The sequence below is a fragment of the Vigna angularis genome, chromosome 10 (assembly GCF_016808095.1).
Source record: "Vigna angularis cultivar LongXiaoDou No.4 chromosome 10, ASM1680809v1, whole genome shotgun sequence".
NCBI classification, from domain to species: Eukaryota; Viridiplantae; Streptophyta; class Magnoliopsida; order Fabales; family Fabaceae; genus Vigna; species Vigna angularis.
Window position 1 is genome coordinate 9,722,220 of NC_068979.1, and position 19,086 is coordinate 9,741,305.

At 31.8% G+C, this 19,086-nt stretch overlaps 2 protein-coding genes across 2 annotated transcripts; both read left to right on the forward strand.

The window, feature by feature from the left end:
- Positions 1 to 1,273: 1,273 nt before the first annotated feature.
- On the forward strand, positions 1,274 to 3,260 carry LOC128194376 (uncharacterized). Its single transcript, XM_052869963.1, has 2 exons — positions 1,274 to 1,853; positions 3,043 to 3,260. Exons 1-2 carry the CDS (start codon positions 1,274 to 1,276, stop codon positions 3,258 to 3,260), a joined length of 798 nt encoding a protein of 265 aa, XP_052725923.1.
- A 12,304-nt stretch (positions 3,261 to 15,564) lies between these two features.
- On the forward strand, positions 15,565 to 18,614 carry LOC108335148 (ABC transporter G family member 14). Its single transcript, XM_017571091.2, has 5 exons — positions 15,565 to 15,846; positions 15,970 to 16,762; positions 17,035 to 17,211; positions 17,306 to 17,493; positions 17,778 to 18,614. The coding sequence occupies exons 1-5, from the start codon at positions 15,670 to 15,672 to the stop codon at positions 18,420 to 18,422; spliced, it is 1,980 nt and encodes a 659-aa protein (XP_017426580.1). The 5' UTR covers positions 15,565 to 15,669; the 3' UTR covers positions 18,423 to 18,614.
- Positions 18,615 to 19,086: the final 472 nt, after the last annotated feature.

The window sequence follows — 19,086 nt, forward strand, 5'->3', positions numbered from 1 at the left end:
TTTATTGATACCAAAACGGGTTATTATGAATTCATGATTAAAGAATGAACATGATTGAGTTAGATGGATAAGAGGGTATGAATTGTTGGTTTTATGAAATGTTGGGGTGGATATGAGAAATCATTACTTATGAAATAATGTTACTACCGGGAGTAGTATGTTCGAGTTATACCATGAGAGTTTGGTACGAGCAAAGTAACACCTGAGGTTTATGAAAGCAGGCAGAAAGTGGTCTAACCATAAGGCTTTGACATAAACATATGATTCGTAAGTTTTATAAAAGCAGGCAGAGAGGGGTCTGACCATAAGGCTTCAGAAAGTAAGACATAGTATATAAGTGAGGCTTAAGGAAGCAGGCAGAGAGCGGTCTGACCATAAGGCTTCATGAGTAAGCATGGTACACTTGTAAGATTTATGGAAATGAGAAAGATGATTTTGATAATGATGAATTAATGACATCGAAATAATGATATTTTATCAATTGCAGAAATACATGATTATAATATTTTTATTACAAGTTTAATGATTTTATGATATGGTTGGCTTACCCTTATTTGTTTGTACTATGATCATATAACTCATGTTATATGTGATTAGATAATGTTGCAGATGCGGTTGAAAAAGCTTAGAGATGAGAGAGATGCGGGGAAAAACTTTCAGGGATTTTTGTAAAAAGAATAAATTTGTATTGGGAAGATTATGTTGTCTAAAATTTATAAGTTGAAATTTCAATGGTGAAGCCTATATTGTTTAAAGTTTGTAAGTTTGGTATTGTACTTTGGAGTAATTGAAATAAAGTTTGATTGTTTATATGAGATATCAAATTAATTTAGTCTCTACTATCAGTAATACCCTTTAAAATATTTGGGTGTTACAAAGTGTTCATGAACTCAAGCTACTGAGTACAAAAACAATGTAATAAAAGAATTTATATTATGAAGAATTTACAAAATACGATAGGCCAAACAGCTACTGACATACAATATTTTTATAAAGCTGATATGCTTTAAACTTGCAGAAATAGAAGTGAATATTTAGATATTGCGAGATTTAAAGACCCAGTGTAAGCACCATTTTTATTGTTATATCAATGGTATATTTCACACTCAGAAAGGTATGGAGAATACTTGTTTATTTTACTGTAACGTCAGACTTATAAATAGTCTTAAAACAGAATTTAACTACTGCATAGCAGTTACACACGTAAAACATAAAATGGCACAAAAGTAGGCGAGTCTTAAGCAACTAAATAAAAGACTCGTTCTCTCTAATAATGTTGGCACAAGTAATTATTTCAGTTTCTTCTGCCATTGCCAATTCAATAGCTCCTCGGCAGAATCAATTTCTTTCTCCGGAAGATCTCGCTTGGGCTGATTCCTGCCTAGTTAAAGATTCTTCTGATATTTCAGAAACTGATTGGGTCCCTTTGAAAAGTTCTTTATTAGAAATTATTAGTTCCCAAACTAAATTTTCCAGAGAAGACATAGAAATTCCTCCCCACCGTATCAGTTCTGAAAGTATTTCTGTGGAACTTAATCAGCAATCTTCAACTTCTGACGGGAGAGGTTTATCTGAGTCATCTTCAACGTATAATGTTAACTCATTAAGTATGCTAGTAGAAACAAGCACTGATGAAATTCTAGATGATGAAACGAGTGTCAACTTGCCATCTTTCAATCCTTTTTTGCCAACTTATAATGAAAATCTAAAGGAGGAGAAAACCATTGATTTTGGGCTTGATCTGGATTCTTCCTCTTATGAGACGGAGCAACTCGCTGACAATATCTTCAAAATTTGGGATTTAGATATTCCATCTGAAGAAGATGGAAGGAAGAGAGAGAAGGGGAGAAAAGGTGAGAAACACTTGAAAAAAAAGTCGTGTGTCAGTCTACTGTTAGCCACGTCAGTACATTTTTAACAGTGTTAGTTTTCGAAGACTAAAACCAAAGTTTCGAAAAGAATGAGGACCAAATTGTACCTTATTTTGAAAGAGAGACGAAAACCAGAAACGACCAATAGTTTATGGACTAAAAACATATTTAACCCTTGATATTATGATTAAAAAAAATTACATTTAAACAACAATAATATGGAAAGCAGGATTATAAATAAAAGTTAGAATACATCATAATAATGAATTAAATAATATTTTTTTATAAACATATGATTAAGAGACCAAAGACATGTGTAACTAAACTTATTTGATAAACTTCATTTTTGTAAAGGATTTTACAAAAAACAAAGCTTTTGAAAACTTCATTTTCATTTAATAAATATATACGTTAATGACCATAATGCATTGTAATCATCATTTAACTCCCATAACCAAAACAAAAACTTAAATGATGGAAACTTTCCACAATCATAAAAAAAGATAGGTTAAACCCATTCGAAAGTCCCCATTTTCGTGGGGTTGTCCCAGTTACATCTCCGTCTTTTAAGTTTTGCCAATTAAGTCCTTAATATTGAAAAACTGAATCAATTGGGTTTCTGCCGTTAAATCAACTTAACGGGTTAAGTTTTTGCTTACCTGTGAGGGTGACGTGGATAATTTTGGAGACATGGCATGCACAGACCCTTATACATGACTTTTTATTAATGAAAAGCTTGTATGTGGCATTTTCTAAATGAACATTTAAAAAATTGGGGTTTTTCTAAAAGATTTTAAAATTAGGGTTAATTGAAGTTTGAATTGAGAAGAGAAAATATGAAGCTTCAAATTGGCAGGACGTCAACCATGGAAGCATCTTCGTTCTGCGTTCATCATCAAGCCCAGATTCACCTGCAAACAGAAACCAACCTAGAATTGCGCATCTGCATCAACAACCAAAAATCACCATCTTCATCATGAACCAAAAGATGAAGCTCCTCCCATGGCCGTCATCTCCTTCACACAACCTGCATCAGAAATCGGGACCAGAGAAAAGCAAATTCGCGCAACAGCCCAAGAACCCCAAATCAAACCCTACGAAAAACCCTAAGCGCAAATTTCATCTACCCCTCTTCTCCACACCGCACTGTTACACTTGAATCCACTCCTAGACACAATCTGCCACACTTTGTTCCCCTTGCGCCGTTTCACCAACGCCGCTGGACCTCACGCTCTTCTCTCCGGAAGCCCTAATCTCCGTCGCGCTGATAGCAGCTGCGTCGTTTTGGTCCACCGCTTTATTCCCCGCCTCTATGGCCGCCTTCCAAAGCTTCTCCGATGGTTATGGGGTCATCATCTATGGCGGCAGAACCGTTATACCCAATTTTAAACCCAATTAAAATTGGGTGTTGCTCCCTCCACCACTACCCTATACTTCCTCCACCTCCCCAAATTATTTTAAATACAATTATATCCTTAAGTTAAAAAGATTTTTACTTTTACTCTATTTTAAATAATTTGAAACCCTAATTTTACTTTTCCAGCACCCACCCACGGAACTCTCTTCTCCTTTCCCCATTTTCGTTTCACCTCCCGCACTTCCATTCCTTTTTCTTCCCAGTTTTGTTTTTGGTTTGAAAGCTTCCATTACCGCCATGGTGTGAAGGAGCGTCGCTGCCGTGGTGTGGAGGAACATCGAGGAACGTCCAGAGCATCAACCAGAGCATCAACCAGCGTGAGGAAGTATACATCAACGGAGATGTAACCTAATAAAACAAATTCTAAAATAAAAAACGTAACCTTTAAATGGGAGGTGACATCTTCAACGGATGTCAACATCCGTTTAAGGTAAAACAGATGTCGACATCCGTTTTTCCTTAAACGGATGTTGACATCCGTTGAAGGATGTTGAAATCCGTTGAAGGATGTTGAAATCCGTTGAAGGATGTTGACATCCGTTGAAGGATGTCACCTCCGTTTAAAGGTTACATTTTTTATTTTAGGGTTTTATTTCAAGGTTTTTTCGAATACGAGGAAGCACTCCACGCACTGCACCAGGAGAGGGAGACTGCTTGATAATTATTTCCACCATCACCAACCTTTGCAACTTGTAGTATCTCACAACGACGAAAGAAAGAGAGGAAGAAATATAATGTTAAAATGAAAGAAAAGTATTTTACTCATGTACGGGACTAGAATAGGTTATTAATGAAATAGGTTGTGAATGGGTAAAATTAAAAAACAATAACCCTAAAAATAAAATTTTACTAAGGGACAAAATAATAAAGGGGAGGTGGAGGGAGAAAGGTGTGGTGGTAGAGGGAGCAACACCCATTAAAATTTCAATGAACCCTAATTTTAAAATCTTTCAGAAAACCCCATTTTTAAAATGTTTCACTTAGAAAATGCCACGTTCTCTACAAGCCACTTTTGAAATAATATCCACTCCACCCTCACACGTCATAAAAAATTTAACGGGGTTAACTTGATTTAACGGCAGAGACCCAATTGAGTCAATTTTTTCATATTAATGACTTAATTGACAAAACTTAAAAGACGAAGAGGTAACTAACTGAGACAATCCCACGAAAATAGAGACCTACGAATGAAATTAACCAAAAAAATATTTAAAAGAAATAACTTTTATTTAAAGTTTAATTTAAATAATTAAATTTATCTATGAAATTCAAATTTCTATGAATATTTAAAAATAAATAAAATAATAACTGAATCCAACTCATACAAGTTTTAACTTAAGAATGTTAATACTATAAGATTTTATGAGTATAAAAATATTAAAACTTCAAATTAACATATAACATGTTCAAACTTTATAAAGTGATAATATATAATTGTAAAATCGAATGTACACCTTTGCTTTCTTCATGGACTCATGAAAGACGTGAGTCAAAATTAAAACATTATTTTTGAAAAATGAATACGAAGATATATCCAAATCTTACTCCACATATTGTATTCTAAAGGAATTTCAACTAAAGGCTAAGCAACGATTAGTCACTCGTGCACCAGCTACTTTAGCATCTCTCTTTCTCTTTTTCTTCTGATTTATTGATTTGATTGACAAACATTATGAATGAGATCACATTTAGTTTTGATTTCCCGGCATAAAGATTATGATACTATATTTTCAAATAAGGTATATATATATGTATAATATTAAAATTAATATTAAAAGAAATTTAAATTTAATTCAATGTCATAAAATTTATTTAAAAAATTATATTTCTCCGTGTATATATATATATATATATACTTTAATCTTATTTGTAATCAGTACGAGACTTTCACTATATCTTTTTATACTAAAGTATATATCATATTATGTTTAAAAATAAATTTTAAACTTAATTGAATTCTACAAAATTAATTTATAAAATAAAATTTATACGAAATCAGACATATTTTGAATTTCAATAATAAAAAAGTTTCTAAGTGTTTAAGATACTGGTATATAAGATTTAAAATTACTTCACAAGTTCGGTTTTGGATCAATTGTTATGTCACATCAGACACTGATATAGTAAGGCAAAGGATATTGTACAATATAGAAACAAGTGAATACAAACCACTTCATCAAAGAGACGAGTACATAACAAAGATGCGTGGGGCATTAAAAGTAATGAAACATCGTCCACTTGTTTTTCAATTTTGATTATATCAATGTTGTCCTTTGCAATTTTAATTAAAAGCTGATATAAGATATCAGCATTATCACCATTTTTTAAACCCAATCAAAATCATACGTTGATTTTATTTTTTTATGTGACATCTACTTCGATTTTTGAAAAAGTTTTTTGTATATATGTCCTATGGGTTGAAAAGGGTCAACACTAAAAGCAGCAATTATTGTAATTAAAGATATGAAAAGCTCTTAAACTTAACCACAAAGAAAATGACAACCATTTTATTTGCAATGCCAAAAGAAAAAGACATGACTTGGCAAGTGATATCCATTTCTTTCATTTTTCGTGTGAATTTACGTTTGATTTGTGAAGTGTTTTATACTATTTATAGAACAAAGGTACAGTGATTAATAAAGATGTTTTTTTAGGTATGTGATCAAGATGTTTTTGGTTTTGTTTTTTGATGGTTAAAAATAAGAATGCATACTTTGTTAATTAATGAAATAAATGACGTTTTTCTCTTCTGAAGGAGATTTAAATTACGCTAACTTTTGCATCAGTTTTAAAAAGTATATCCTCAAATGGATGAACATATGAAAAATTGTTAGTTTATTTTAAGTCAAACAAATATCTTAATAGCGAGGAACAACTTTCGTAGAGATACTTATTAAACAAATCGGGATCTTTTAATGTTATATGGGTTTGTTATGTCACCACTTCTTTCGCATCGCTTTAAATGCGTAATTATTGATTTAATGCTTTAAAAATTAAATTAAATTTTAAACATCCGTACAATTAGTTTTAACTATTATTTATTTTATTCTTCCAAAATTCACAATAACATTCTAAAATTAACTTTGGATGGCTTCATAACCAAATTAAATTAATATGATAAAATTTAATTAAAATAAATAATATTATTTTTTTAAGAAATGGTATGTGAATATTAGATGAGACCACTTCATTTGCCTATTACTTTCTGTAGTCACATATGACCATTTGGGTTAAATATGTATTTGATTTAAACTTTCAATGAAAATTAGTTCATCTTCAAAATTTTAATCTAATTTAGTTTCTTAATTTTAAAAAATAAACAATTTAATTTTTTTAATTAAATTTTGTTAATTTTATTTAATGTTTTAAATGTATTTTTACTTTTAAATCATCAAATAAACCTAATAAAATTGAATAAAAAGAATTAAATCTACATATGATTAAATTGGGTCAAAAATTTAAAAAATGATTAATTTTAATTTTCATTAAAAATTAAAGAAATAAAAAACTAAAAACATAGACATAGATTTTGTTTGTAAGGAATCCACTTCTAACCCTAGTTTGTAAGAATCCACTTCTAACCCTAATCTTAATCTCAATCTCGTATAAAATTCGAGTATCACGTTGATTACATCTTCAATGTACTTAACAATATTATCACTAAAACGGATTAATTAACTAATAACAAGGATTAAAAGGACATCTTATCGGAGATGAGTGAGATCGAAAGGAAGAAAAAGATAATAATAATGAAAATGAGTGGAGGAGCAGGAGTGGATCCCACGCGCCAGCAAATGATTTGTGGGCAGATGCGCGTGAGAGAGTCGAGACCTAATCAGCATTAGACGAGGAAACGACAAGAAGCTTTGCTCCACTACAAAATGGAGTGGGTGCCACGTGTCAGCTTCCTAACTCCATTTTTCTAACTTCCTAAACGACACCTTCTCCTCCTCAAATGCACACATTACCCGGCCCCTAGTCGTCGTTTCGTTCCCCGGCTTCGATCACACAATAATTCTTTATTTATTTTTGTTGATAACGTAGAAAAATAAAATACCAATTCTTTTTTTTTTAATATAGTTAGTTTGCAAAAGGTTTTGTTTCTTTAACAAGAAAGAGATGAAAAGGAGGAAGCCCTTATTGCTGAAAGATACGCGTGTCCATAGATGGAAAATAATGCAGCACAGTGACACGCCAAAACCACTATATAAAAGTGGAAAATTATAGTCTATAGTCTCAAAATACCACCACAGTCACAACATTGTGCTCCTTCATTATCATAATAATCATCATAATTGCTGAACATTTTTGTCAACATCGCACACAAACACATTTTTCTCAAATAATACAGGGATACATAATTATAAATAAATAATTTTCTTAAATGCTACAATACTTTATATAAATTATACAGGGATACATAATTATAAATAAATGGAAAAAAACTAAGATTTTACACATGAAATTAATATGTAAAAGTCTCTCTCGTTAACATAATAAGCATATGTTATGATAATTTGTCTTTCTCACTCAAATCAACAACACGTCTGAGTTTTTACATAATTTTATCGCAATTTTTCAATATTTTTTTTATGGCAAAAGACTACTTTGCTTTTCTCGGAAGGGCCCAATAACCTAATTGAAACAGTTCCCTTAGATGAGGAAAAGAGAAACATGAACTAGCATATTATACTTTTCAGATTTTTAATTGAATAGTAAAAATTTTGTTTAACAAGATAATTAAAAATAATAGTATAAATATGGTAAGGAGTTTATGACGTCTGTTGAATAAATATTAAAAGTTAAGATCTATAAATTTACTGTCTTAAGAATTTTAATTTTGAAAATAAAGTCAATTAGAGGTTAAATCATGTTTCATTCCTATCATATCTCTCGAATAAATATTTTCCTAAAAATCCATCAAAAAAAATATATATCTCTAAATAAAAAGAAAATATCTCTAAATTGTTTGTTTTATATTATTCACGTTTACTTATTCCACTCATGCTATTTTTATATTGTTTATAAATTAAACTTTAGAAGGTAATTTTTTAAAAAAATACAGACACACACAATTTGACAGACCGTAAATCTACTTGTTTAATTGTCGGAAATAAATCATTTTAAAAATATTCATGTTCTTGTTAATGTGTAAAGCAATCAACAACTTTAGGGTTGCTCTGGTAACTAGAATGACAAAAAATCTATGGGTATCTGCGGATAAAATCTGCGGTAAGTAGTTATTATCTGTAGATATCTATTATCAGCGAATAACGGATAGCGGGTATTTTAATATTTGCTTCTAAACGAGTTGGATATAGATATTATACTATCTGACCCGTGAGTATCCGTTATCTAAGAAAAATTGTATACTTTAAATTAAATTAAATTAAAAGTAAATTAATTTATATTTTTTAGGTTAAATTTAATTAAAATTAAATTTTAATTATATTTAATTTAATTTATATTATATTATATATTTTTTGTAATTTTATTTTTAAAATGTATAAAATATATTTTTTAATTTTTTGCGAGTGTATATGAATTTAAAAATATCTACGGATATTTTCTAAGCAGGTACCCGGTAGGTAGCAAGTAGCAAGTACCCACACAAGTAGCAGGCTGATTGTGAGTCGGATTAGTGATAGACATTATCCGTACCCGACCCGACTCGTTGTTATCCCTAATAACAAGAGGTATGGTTGGACACAAATAGTGTATACCCACAACCCGACCTACAAAATTAAATCAGACCCGTAACACGCCCGCTACTTGGCGGGTATCCGTTTAAAAAATACTTGCGAGTATTTTAAAACCACAAATACCTACAAAATTTTTTAAAAAATATATTTTTATACATTTTTAAAATTAAATTTAAATAAAATTAGAATATATATATATATATATATGTGTGTATATATATATATATTATATATATATATATATATATATATATATATATATATATATGGTGAAAATTGCACATTGTGTTCGTGTGGAATCGAACGTTTAAAATGTTCCTATATGTAGTTTTTGTCCAACGAGAAGAGATATATGTAAATATTTTAATGTTAAAGTCTGAGCCAAATGTTTAATATCTGTATAAAAATTGGAAGTAACATTTTATCTGGGGACAGATCATTTTTATATATTTCATTATTTAAGTTATTATTTGGATGAACTTGATCTACTTTTGTTGTTTTTATTTTAGAAATATGTTTCTATTTTAAGAAGGTTTGAATTCTGTAATAAATATGATATCGTAATGTTATATTCACGTATTATTATTTTTATATGTGAATCGAGACTATACTCGTTAATTTGATCCAACATAACCTTTATCTATGTATTACTGTATGCATAGAGGATCCCGATTCTATGCAATACATAATGTGTATTTCTCATTTTATACACATAGAAGATTTAAGCTTAGTATCTTATATTTTGATAAAAGTAAAATACATAGATTGTTTGAAACAATATTGTGGCATCCTAAAGACAGTGATGAAGGGTACAAGATTGACGTATCTAAATCTTTCATCTTTTTTACACTGCTCACTTAGCCTTTTTATTTTAAGGGAGGGAGAAGGATTTTTCAAGGATATGATGCTTAATTTTCCTCCTTTTTCTAAGAAGATATGGTTGCATTCAAAATAGGAATGGTATCGTCTGGATATTTAGTACGATACAATATTAAAAAATTTAAAGTTAGGATGCAATAACATTTTTTAATACATGCAATTACTGTTTTATATAATTACTGTGATATGATCAAATTTTAATACTGGTGTGAAAAGACTCATTAATGTCATTTAATGTTTGTTGACAACTTAAAAGAAAACGTAATGGTATTTCGGTAAATAAAGGTGAACCTTTCCTATAGGTTATATCAAGAAGTGATGTAAAAGTTTAAGATTTGAACATTCAACATTGTTCTAATCAAAATTAATATTATTTTGTATAAAAAGTTTAAGATATATATGATTCTTGCATTATATTCAATGTAGATCATAAAGAAAATGTTAACTTGATGTTCATGTTAGATAATTGCATAAGTTATATGAAGTTGAAGATATAAGATTAATATGATGGTAAAATTTAAGAAAATATCAAGTTTATTTTATTAGTCACAGGGATTGAAAAAATTATATGTAACAATTGGATAAAATTTGTTATTGATATCTATATGTATTTATTATTAGTGGATAGTAAATATTTTAATATTTATTTATAAATAAATGTGTTTGGATATCATACTATTTAGTATCTATTACTTAAAAAATTAATATTAAAATTTAATTTATATTTTATTAAGTTAAATTTAATTAAAATTAATTTATATTTTATTAAAATTTTAATTTATACTAGATTTTTAATAATTTTATTTATATTTTATTTTAAAAATTTATAAAATATAGTTTTTTAAACATCTTTGGATATCCACGATATTTATAGATTTTAAAATATTATGAGTATTTTCTAAACAGATATCACACATTTTGTATTGTGAATTAGGTAACGATTAAAGATGATTTGTGTCTTATCCAATTTATTATCATTTCTAATTAAATCATATTTCTATGTAAGGATAAAAAAGATAAATGTAAAAATATTTAAAATTTGAGAAGTTTATAATTTATTAAATAATTAAATAACTGTGAAAGATTAAGGAATGTTCTTCTATAAACTTTTGAATCTTCAAATACAAAGAGAAATATTAAAAAAATATATAACTAAAATTAAATTGCTATTAACATGAGTAATGTGAACATATGATAAAGTAATAAGTTATTCCTCGTTACCAAGCTGCTATTAAATGAACCGATAAATTAACAACTATATAATAATTGAAAAGTAGAGTAATATAAAAAGTATCATTAATACTATCAATTTCTTTAAATCTAATGTTAATATAATAAATAAAATATCATAAATAGTATAACAGTTAAAACAAATATAACTGGAAAATGATCTTGTTAAAAAACAAAAACAAAAGTAAAAAAACATATTTACTTTTAGCCACACGGTCACTGTAATCAGGGTATAAATTTGCTGACTTGTTTGGTAAGTAATTCAGCTTGAGTTTTAATTTATTTAAGAAATTACGCTGAGAGCTTAAAGATAAAATTGTTAATTTCATCCTTAAATATTTAAAATAAGCTCTTATAAAAAAACAAAATATTTAAAACAAACAATTATAAGTAATTTTTTCACCAAATTAAAAATTTGAATCTAAAAGTAATACAAAACTATACCAAAAATAAAGTAATCAAGGACTAAAGAGTGGCTCTTTGAAAGTAAAATCAATCTATCAATAAATTAAACCTATGATAGACCCAACTTAATTAACTTGTTGTAAAATAAAATAAAAAAAGAACTTAACGTTATGTTTCTAAAAGTGAATTTATATTTTAACCTTTATTAAAAACATTTCATTTTCTAAACATTATAATTAATATTTTTAGTCATCGTAAAATAAACAGATTTTGGAAATGCTTTTTATAAAACATTTTTCCTTTAGACTTCCTCCCTCAAAAAATTAAACTTATTATATTTTGCCTTTAACATTCACAATGTGAAATAGTCACACTACAGATTTTTGTCAAAGACTGAAACAACTAACAAATATAACACAAAAGTAGGAAAATAAATTCACTTCTCTAAAGCTCACCTATTTTACTAAGAATAGTTTGACTGAGTAAATTCACTGAACTTAAACTCTGAGATTGAAATAACAATGATTATAAATTAAGATATAGTAAAGATGTGCATTAAAGAATTTATAATTCTGATTTAAGTCCAAACTTTTGATATCCTATGTGAGTAATCATTCATCTGTGAAGGGAATTCATCACACATTATGGAGCATTGAGTTAGTGAGAATGATGATTGTTTAATGCATGCATTTCTCTCATCTCTGACGAAAAATAACACAACACAAACATTAACATCATGCAAACAATTTCAACTCTTTCCCTGTCTATCATGGAATCTTCTCCGACATTGAAATGTGAGGCATGCGGCACAGTTAATTCACTGTGCATTATGCATTCTGTTTACATGTTAGAACAGAGAATCGTGTGGCCAAACGTGTTATGATGGTTTGGTGAAATTTGATATCTGTTCGCCATAAAAATCTGTGGGAAATATGTACACCAGAGTGTTCCATGGATATGAGTCCCCAGCAGAAGTCTCAATCAGAGTTATGGAATAAGCATAGTCAAATGAAACAGTAGTGAACCAATTTATTATCCGTTATGAAACAAGATAATAGAATATATGATTAATAAAACGCAATCCTGTTTCACCTTGCAGACAAAGGTACTAACATAAAACCAGACACTTATCTGATGAATCTTATCATAATAATATAATCCCTTAGACCCTTGATGTAAAAGGAGGACATTCCAAATGGAAATTCATAAATATTCCACATTATATATGGTTCAAGAAGGTTCAAATTGATGGCTTGTGTGGTTCATGCTAAGAGCAGATATACCAGGAAAAATAGCTAAGGGAATCCATGCAGTGCAGTTCAGGGGTAAGACTGTAAGCTGTTAATTACACAGAAGATGTGTGAATATGAGAATATGTGAAAAAGCAAAGGGTCCAAGTGGAAGAAAGAAGGGGTTAATTAATTTAATTATGCATATCTATACACATAAATCAATACACAAGTTGATGACAGAAAACACATTTATATATATATATATATATATATATATATATATATATGTGTGTGTGTGTGTGTATATATATATATGCGCACTTAGTGTGAAGAAGCCAATGCTGAAGTGCTCCACACTGAAAAGGTAGCCTCCCACCGGACCCATTGTGGATACCATTTATCTGAGTGCTCTTCCAAAAGAAAAAATAAATTATTTTTATGGACAGAAATTGGAATCTGATTGATGGGTTCTGCCTTTAATCATTCCTCTCATACAGATTAAATGGAAAGTATTAGATTAAAAGAGGAAAGGGGTGAATAGTAAACAGCTTGCTTAGCAGCATCCCACTTCACTTCCCTTGCCTTTTAACTGAACACCAGTGATATGATAACACAGAATGATATAATAAAAACAGTCATATCGAATTTCGGTGATACGAATGTTGAAAATAACAGTGCTTTATGATCAATACCATGTTGCTAGAGGGAATATATATTCATATAGGAATCACTTAGCTTTGCAAAGTAATGCACCATTAATTTCACCTTTACATTTACTATCATCCAAAATAAAGTAGTATATATACATGGCTAGACAAGTTTAATGATCCTGGTAAAATCCTCACGTACCCTTTTCCTGTTCTTCATTCTTTTGAATTTATTCTTGCTTCTTCTACTTCCAGGAATGTAAAGTTTTCACTGTGAGGCATCCAACTTTATTATCACCTTCTATTGCACCAGACACATGACAACTGTTCAACAAAACTTGCAAGGCAAAGAGTGTTGTCATGGGAATGAGGAATTAAAAGTTTTCAAAAAATTGTTTCATTTTCTTCTCTCTCTTTTTTTCCAGATGGATGGCTGTCACATGCAGAGTAAAGAGGCAAGAGAATATAACGCACTTTTGGTTTCATTTTGGAGGGTTCTTTTACTCACTGCTTGACCATAACTAACACCAAGCACATGGGGGAGACAAAATCATGTCGTTGTCCTCAAAACGTACCAATTGATAATAACATTAATAATAACATTGTAAACGATATTTTTTAAAATGAAAACAACCAAATTTCTCATCCATTCATATTTTAAAAAGATGTTAAATTCCATGATTATTTGTAAGCGGTTGAGAAAAATGACAGACCAACCACAGATGTCAGGATCCTTAAAAAGATATTTCTTTTCTTTCCCACGTCAATAGGTAACAATGTACCATCTCTTGTGCTTATGAGTTCTTCCTCGGATACAAATCTTTTAGAGGGTAAGAAGTAACAAAAAAATCCATGCAGAAATAGATGTCATTAACCGTAATGTAGTCATAGGTTCTTGTCTTCACATGTAAGACAGATATGAAGGAAATGAATTGAAATTTCTGATCAATGGTGTAGTTTCCTTTATAATAGTTTTCACGTTTTACCTTTATAGAACATATCAGTAATCGGATTCCAGAAAGATATAGCATATTTCAGGTACGAAGAGGCTTAACCAAAACACTTTTTAGTTGAGAGACATAAGATATTGAGTTTGGATCTTACTTCAAAAACTTCTTCAGCCTCAAGTTTATATAAATCTTTAAGACTTCTTCATGGTCATGCTACATGACAATATTAAGTTTGCAGATTAAGGGGATATGAAAGTATCCGTATTTCCTATGAAAGGAAGGGGGATTGGCAAAATGATTAGAACTAAGAATGTTAAAAAAACTGACACAAGTGTACAAAGGACTATTCACCATGGTTTACTGCTTGTTCTATTGAATTTGTTTGTCCCTTGTTGAAATGGTCCAGGAGCCATCATGCTCACAGTATTGTAATTTGTAACAGTATTCAAATGTTTCTATTTTCACATGTCCACAACCTAGTATGCACAGTACAATCTTCAAAAGGAAAAGAATGGTAGCGTAAAATGAACAAAGCATATCCAGCAGATAGCTAAAAATCTCGAGGGTAATATCACAAAGCATTAAAGAGACCCACTTGCTTCAAAAATTGAGCCAGTACATAGTTATGAAACAAAAATACTATCGTTGTCATAACAGGTGGTACTAGCATTTAGTTTTTTATTTGCAGCTACATGCATAAATACGATAACAAGAATCCCTCCAATATCACCAGAAATGAAAAAGTTGATGCAGCAACTCTGTAGTCATCCTTTTGTTTTCTTGTTTGTGATGTGGCTAGGCATCACTTCACGGACTAGTGAAAAATATTGATGTAAAAACCTAGAGAGGGAGAAGATATTTGAACTTATGATAGAAGTGAATTTTTTCGTATGCATGTGGATCAACTAGCTACTGTTGTATGAATCGTTTCTATTCGTGTGAGCCAATTTCAACCAGGACCTTTATGATGAGAAAACGGTGAAATCAATAAAGGTAAACCGTGAAAAAAAAATGTGTTAGAAATTGAAAAAGCAAGAATGATCTTAAGCAACGGTTGAGAATTTCTATGTTTTTTGGTGAGCATGGTCGTGATAGAATAATTTGAGATAAAAAGGTGGGATTCCACCATCCAAGGGTGGCCTATATACGGGATTATTACACAGTGCACATCCTAGTCCTTGCTATATATTTATGTGCTGCTTCTAGCTACACATTGGAACATCAAGTTAAAAGCAATATATTAACTTCTCTCAGTTCTCAATCCTTCCCCACCCCTCCCCACTCCCTATCACCATTATTTTCACCAGAACACTGAGAATCCCTTACTTCTTTAGCCATGCCACAGAACTGCATAGCACCAAAGCCAGAATATTGTAATAGTCTTCACTCTGTGGAAGGACCTCCAGAGATGACTGAGTCCCATAACTCAACTGTCCTTTCTCATTCCATGCAAACCAATGAACAACAACAACAACCTTTTCCAAAACTCATTATGTACCCAATAACTCTGAAGGTAATTCACCAGTCCCATAACAAGAGCGCCTATAATACTCATGTCCCACACTTGCATTGAGTCTATGCATACATTGATGAAAAAATATACGTTGTTGCTAATCTCTTGTGTCTTGGTTTGCAGTTTGAGGAACTGGTGTACAAAGTTAAACTAGAGCAGAAAGGAGGATGCTGGGGCAGTACATGGACTTGCAAGGAGAAGACCATACTGAATGGAATTACTGGTGTGGTGTGTCCAGGAGAAATACTAGCTATGCTGGGGCCATCAGGCAGTGGCAAAACCACACTTCTCACAGCACTTGGAGGCCGGCTCAGCGGCAAACTATCTGGTAAGATCACGTACAACGGGCAACCTTTTTCTGGTGCCATGAAGAGAAGAACAGGTTTTGTGGCTCAGGATGATGTGCTATATCCTCACCTAACTGTCACTGAAACTCTAGTGTTCACTGCACTTCTGAGGCTTCCCAACAGCTTGAGCAGAGATGAAAAGGTTCAACATGTAGAGAGAGTGATCACTGAACTAGGCCTGACTCGTTGCAGGAGCAGCATGATAGGTGGCCCACTTTTTAGAGGAATTTCAGGAGGAGAAAAAAAGAGAGTGAGCATAGGCCAAGAAATGCTCATCAACCCAAGCCTCCTGTTGCTGGATGAGCCTACTTCAGGCTTGGATTCCACCACAGCACAAAGAATCCTCAACACAATCAAGCGCCTAGCTAGTGGGGGTAGAACTGTTGTCACCACTATTCACCAACCCTCTAGTAGGCTCTACTATATGTTTGATAAGGTGGTCTTGCTCTCGGAAGGCTGCCCCATCTATTATGGTCCTGCTTCAACTGCCTTAGACTACTTCTCTTCTGTTGGCTTTTCCACATGTGTGACTGTCAATCCAGCTGATCTCTTGCTTGATCTTGCCAACGGTAATGGACAGTAATCATTTTGCTTCACACTTTCAGTTCCTTTTTTTCCAATAAGAGTTAATAACTATAAAACCAATGGACTTCAAAAGTGGAAGCTGGGCACACACTCTTTTTCCTTTTATCATTACTTAACTGGCTCTATTATTTTTTTCCTCGTCCACCTCGAAATTTTACTCCACTTAAAATGAGTCATAGTGTAGCTAGTAGGACAAATTTGTTATGGTTTGGTATTCTTTCGAAGAAAGCAACACTAATGTTATGATGCTTTGCAGGGATTGCCCCAGACTCCAAGCAAGCAACTGAACAAAGTGAGGGACTGGAACAAGAGAGGAAACAGGTGAGAGAATCCCTCATCTCTGCTTATGAGAAGAATATATCTCCGAGGCTGAAAGCTGAGATTTGCAGCATGGAAGTGAACAACCAAAATATCACAAAAGATGCTTGTGCAAGTAGGTCTTCTTTTCTATCTTTAAGGGGAAAACAATCATAGCTCTATTATTAGTCCCAGTGGCCTGAAATGTCTCTATTGATGAATTGATTCAGGAAATTCGATAAAGCCAGAACAATGGAGCACAAGCTGGTGGCATCAGTTCAAAGTACTATTACAAAGGGGAGTGAAGGAGCGAAGGTATGAAGCCTTCAACAGGCTGAGAATATTCCAAGTTGTAAGTGTCGCTTTTCTTGGTGGACTACTGTGGTGGCATACTCCGGAGTCACACATTGAAGATCGGGTAAGTAGCAATTGCTTCGAGGTTATCTTTTCCAGTTGATGATATTGACAGCCAATTAATAACAACTAAAAAAGTACTGGTAACATATATGATTAGGCCTTTAATCTGATCGAGTTCCTTTTCTTATTCATGTCAACATCACACCATTTTCAAGTTCAAGCAGTGTTTCCCGAACTCCAAGAAGTCAAACTATGATTAATATTGCTTGGCTATACATTTTTTGTTCTGTAAAGTTTAACACTTAAGAGGGACTAATATGGGGTTGCACTGTATGTGTAATGCAGGTTGCCTTGCTCTTTTTCTTTTCTGTTTTCTGGGGATTCTACCCTCTCTACAATGCTGTTTTCACATTCCCTCAAGAGAGGAGAATGCTGATCAAGGAACGTTCATCAGGAATGTATCGCCTTTCTTCCTACTTTCTTGCCAGAACAATAGGAGACTTGCCACTGGAGCTTGCACTTCCAACTGCATTTGTTTTCATAATCTATTGGATGGGAGGGCTTAAACCTGATCCTGTGACTTTTATCCTTTCTCTTCTTGTGGTTCTTTACAGTGTTGTTGTCTCTCAAAGCCTTGGTTTAGCATTTGGTGCTATTTTGATGGAGATTAAACAGGCAACTACTCTAGCTTCTGTGACAACCCTTGTGTTTCTCATTGCTGGAGGGTACTATATACAACAGATTCCTCCATTCATTGTGTGGCTCAAGTATTTGAGCTATAGCTACTACTGTTACAAGCTGCTTTTAGGTGTCCAGTACAATGAAAATGACTACTATGAATGTTCAAAGGGGGAGCTGTGCAAAGTGGCAGATTTTCCTCCTATCAAATCAATGGGCTTGAATCATTTGTGGGTTGATGTGTGCATTATGGCCCTGATGTTGGTGGGTTATCGACTAGTTGCTTATTTTGCACTGCATAGAGTTAGGTAGATCAAAATTATGACGGAGCTCCCATACACACAGCACGAGAACTTGAAGAGTTTTTGTACAAGTCAACCGAGGAATAATGCTAGAATACTAGACTTTCGATGGAACTCATGTAATGAAATTTTATCAACTCTCCCTGACTGAGTTGAATGTACAAGACTTATTTTTAATAGATTAGAGAATACTAACTCTATATTTCTTCTTCAACATAAATTCAACTACATAATGTGTCTATGTATGCCACGTGATAAGAAGCAAGAGAAATAACACTGCATTCTAATCAGCATAAAGGTCAAAGATAACGTCCAGAAGATTAAGGCTGAATGCTCAGAACCGTTTTCTATCTCTCAAACACAATTGTAGATTATTGTCAGGCATTTGAAACCACAAGTTTGTTGTTTCCTTTCTCAACGAAGAGTTTAATCTAATTTATCAGAGCAAACAAAATTTATATTGTCAATCAATAAAAACTTAGTAAGAATGATTCTAAAGATAGTCACTGTAAAAATCAACACACTGATCATACATGGCAGTCTGTCAATGAATGACAGTGTAAAAACACTTTACACTCAGTGCACACACTGTTTATTTACTCTTTTTCTAACTTAGTGGAAATTATCAGAGGTTTTGTTGAATTTTTCACTCATGATTAAAGAGTATGGTGGGT

Bases quoted from the DNA above. Each gene is read 5' to 3' on its own strand.
- LOC128194376 (XM_052869963.1), top strand. From the start codon at position 1,274: ATGTTGGCACAAGTAATTATTTCAGTTTCTTCTGCCATTGCCAATTCA. The intron at 1,854-3,042 runs GTGAGAAACACT...ATCCACTCCTAG, and splicing joins GAGAGAGAAGGGGAGAAAAG to ACACAATCTGCCACACTTTG.
- LOC108335148 (XM_017571091.2), top strand. From the start codon at position 15,670: ATGCCACAGAACTGCATAGCACCAAAGCCAGAATATTGTAATAGTCTT. The intron at 16,763-17,034 runs GTAATGGACAGT...GATGCTTTGCAG, and splicing joins CTTGCTTGATCTTGCCAACG to GGATTGCCCCAGACTCCAAG. The intron at 17,212-17,305 runs GTAGGTCTTCTT...GAATTGATTCAG, and splicing joins CACAAAAGATGCTTGTGCAA to GAAATTCGATAAAGCCAGAA.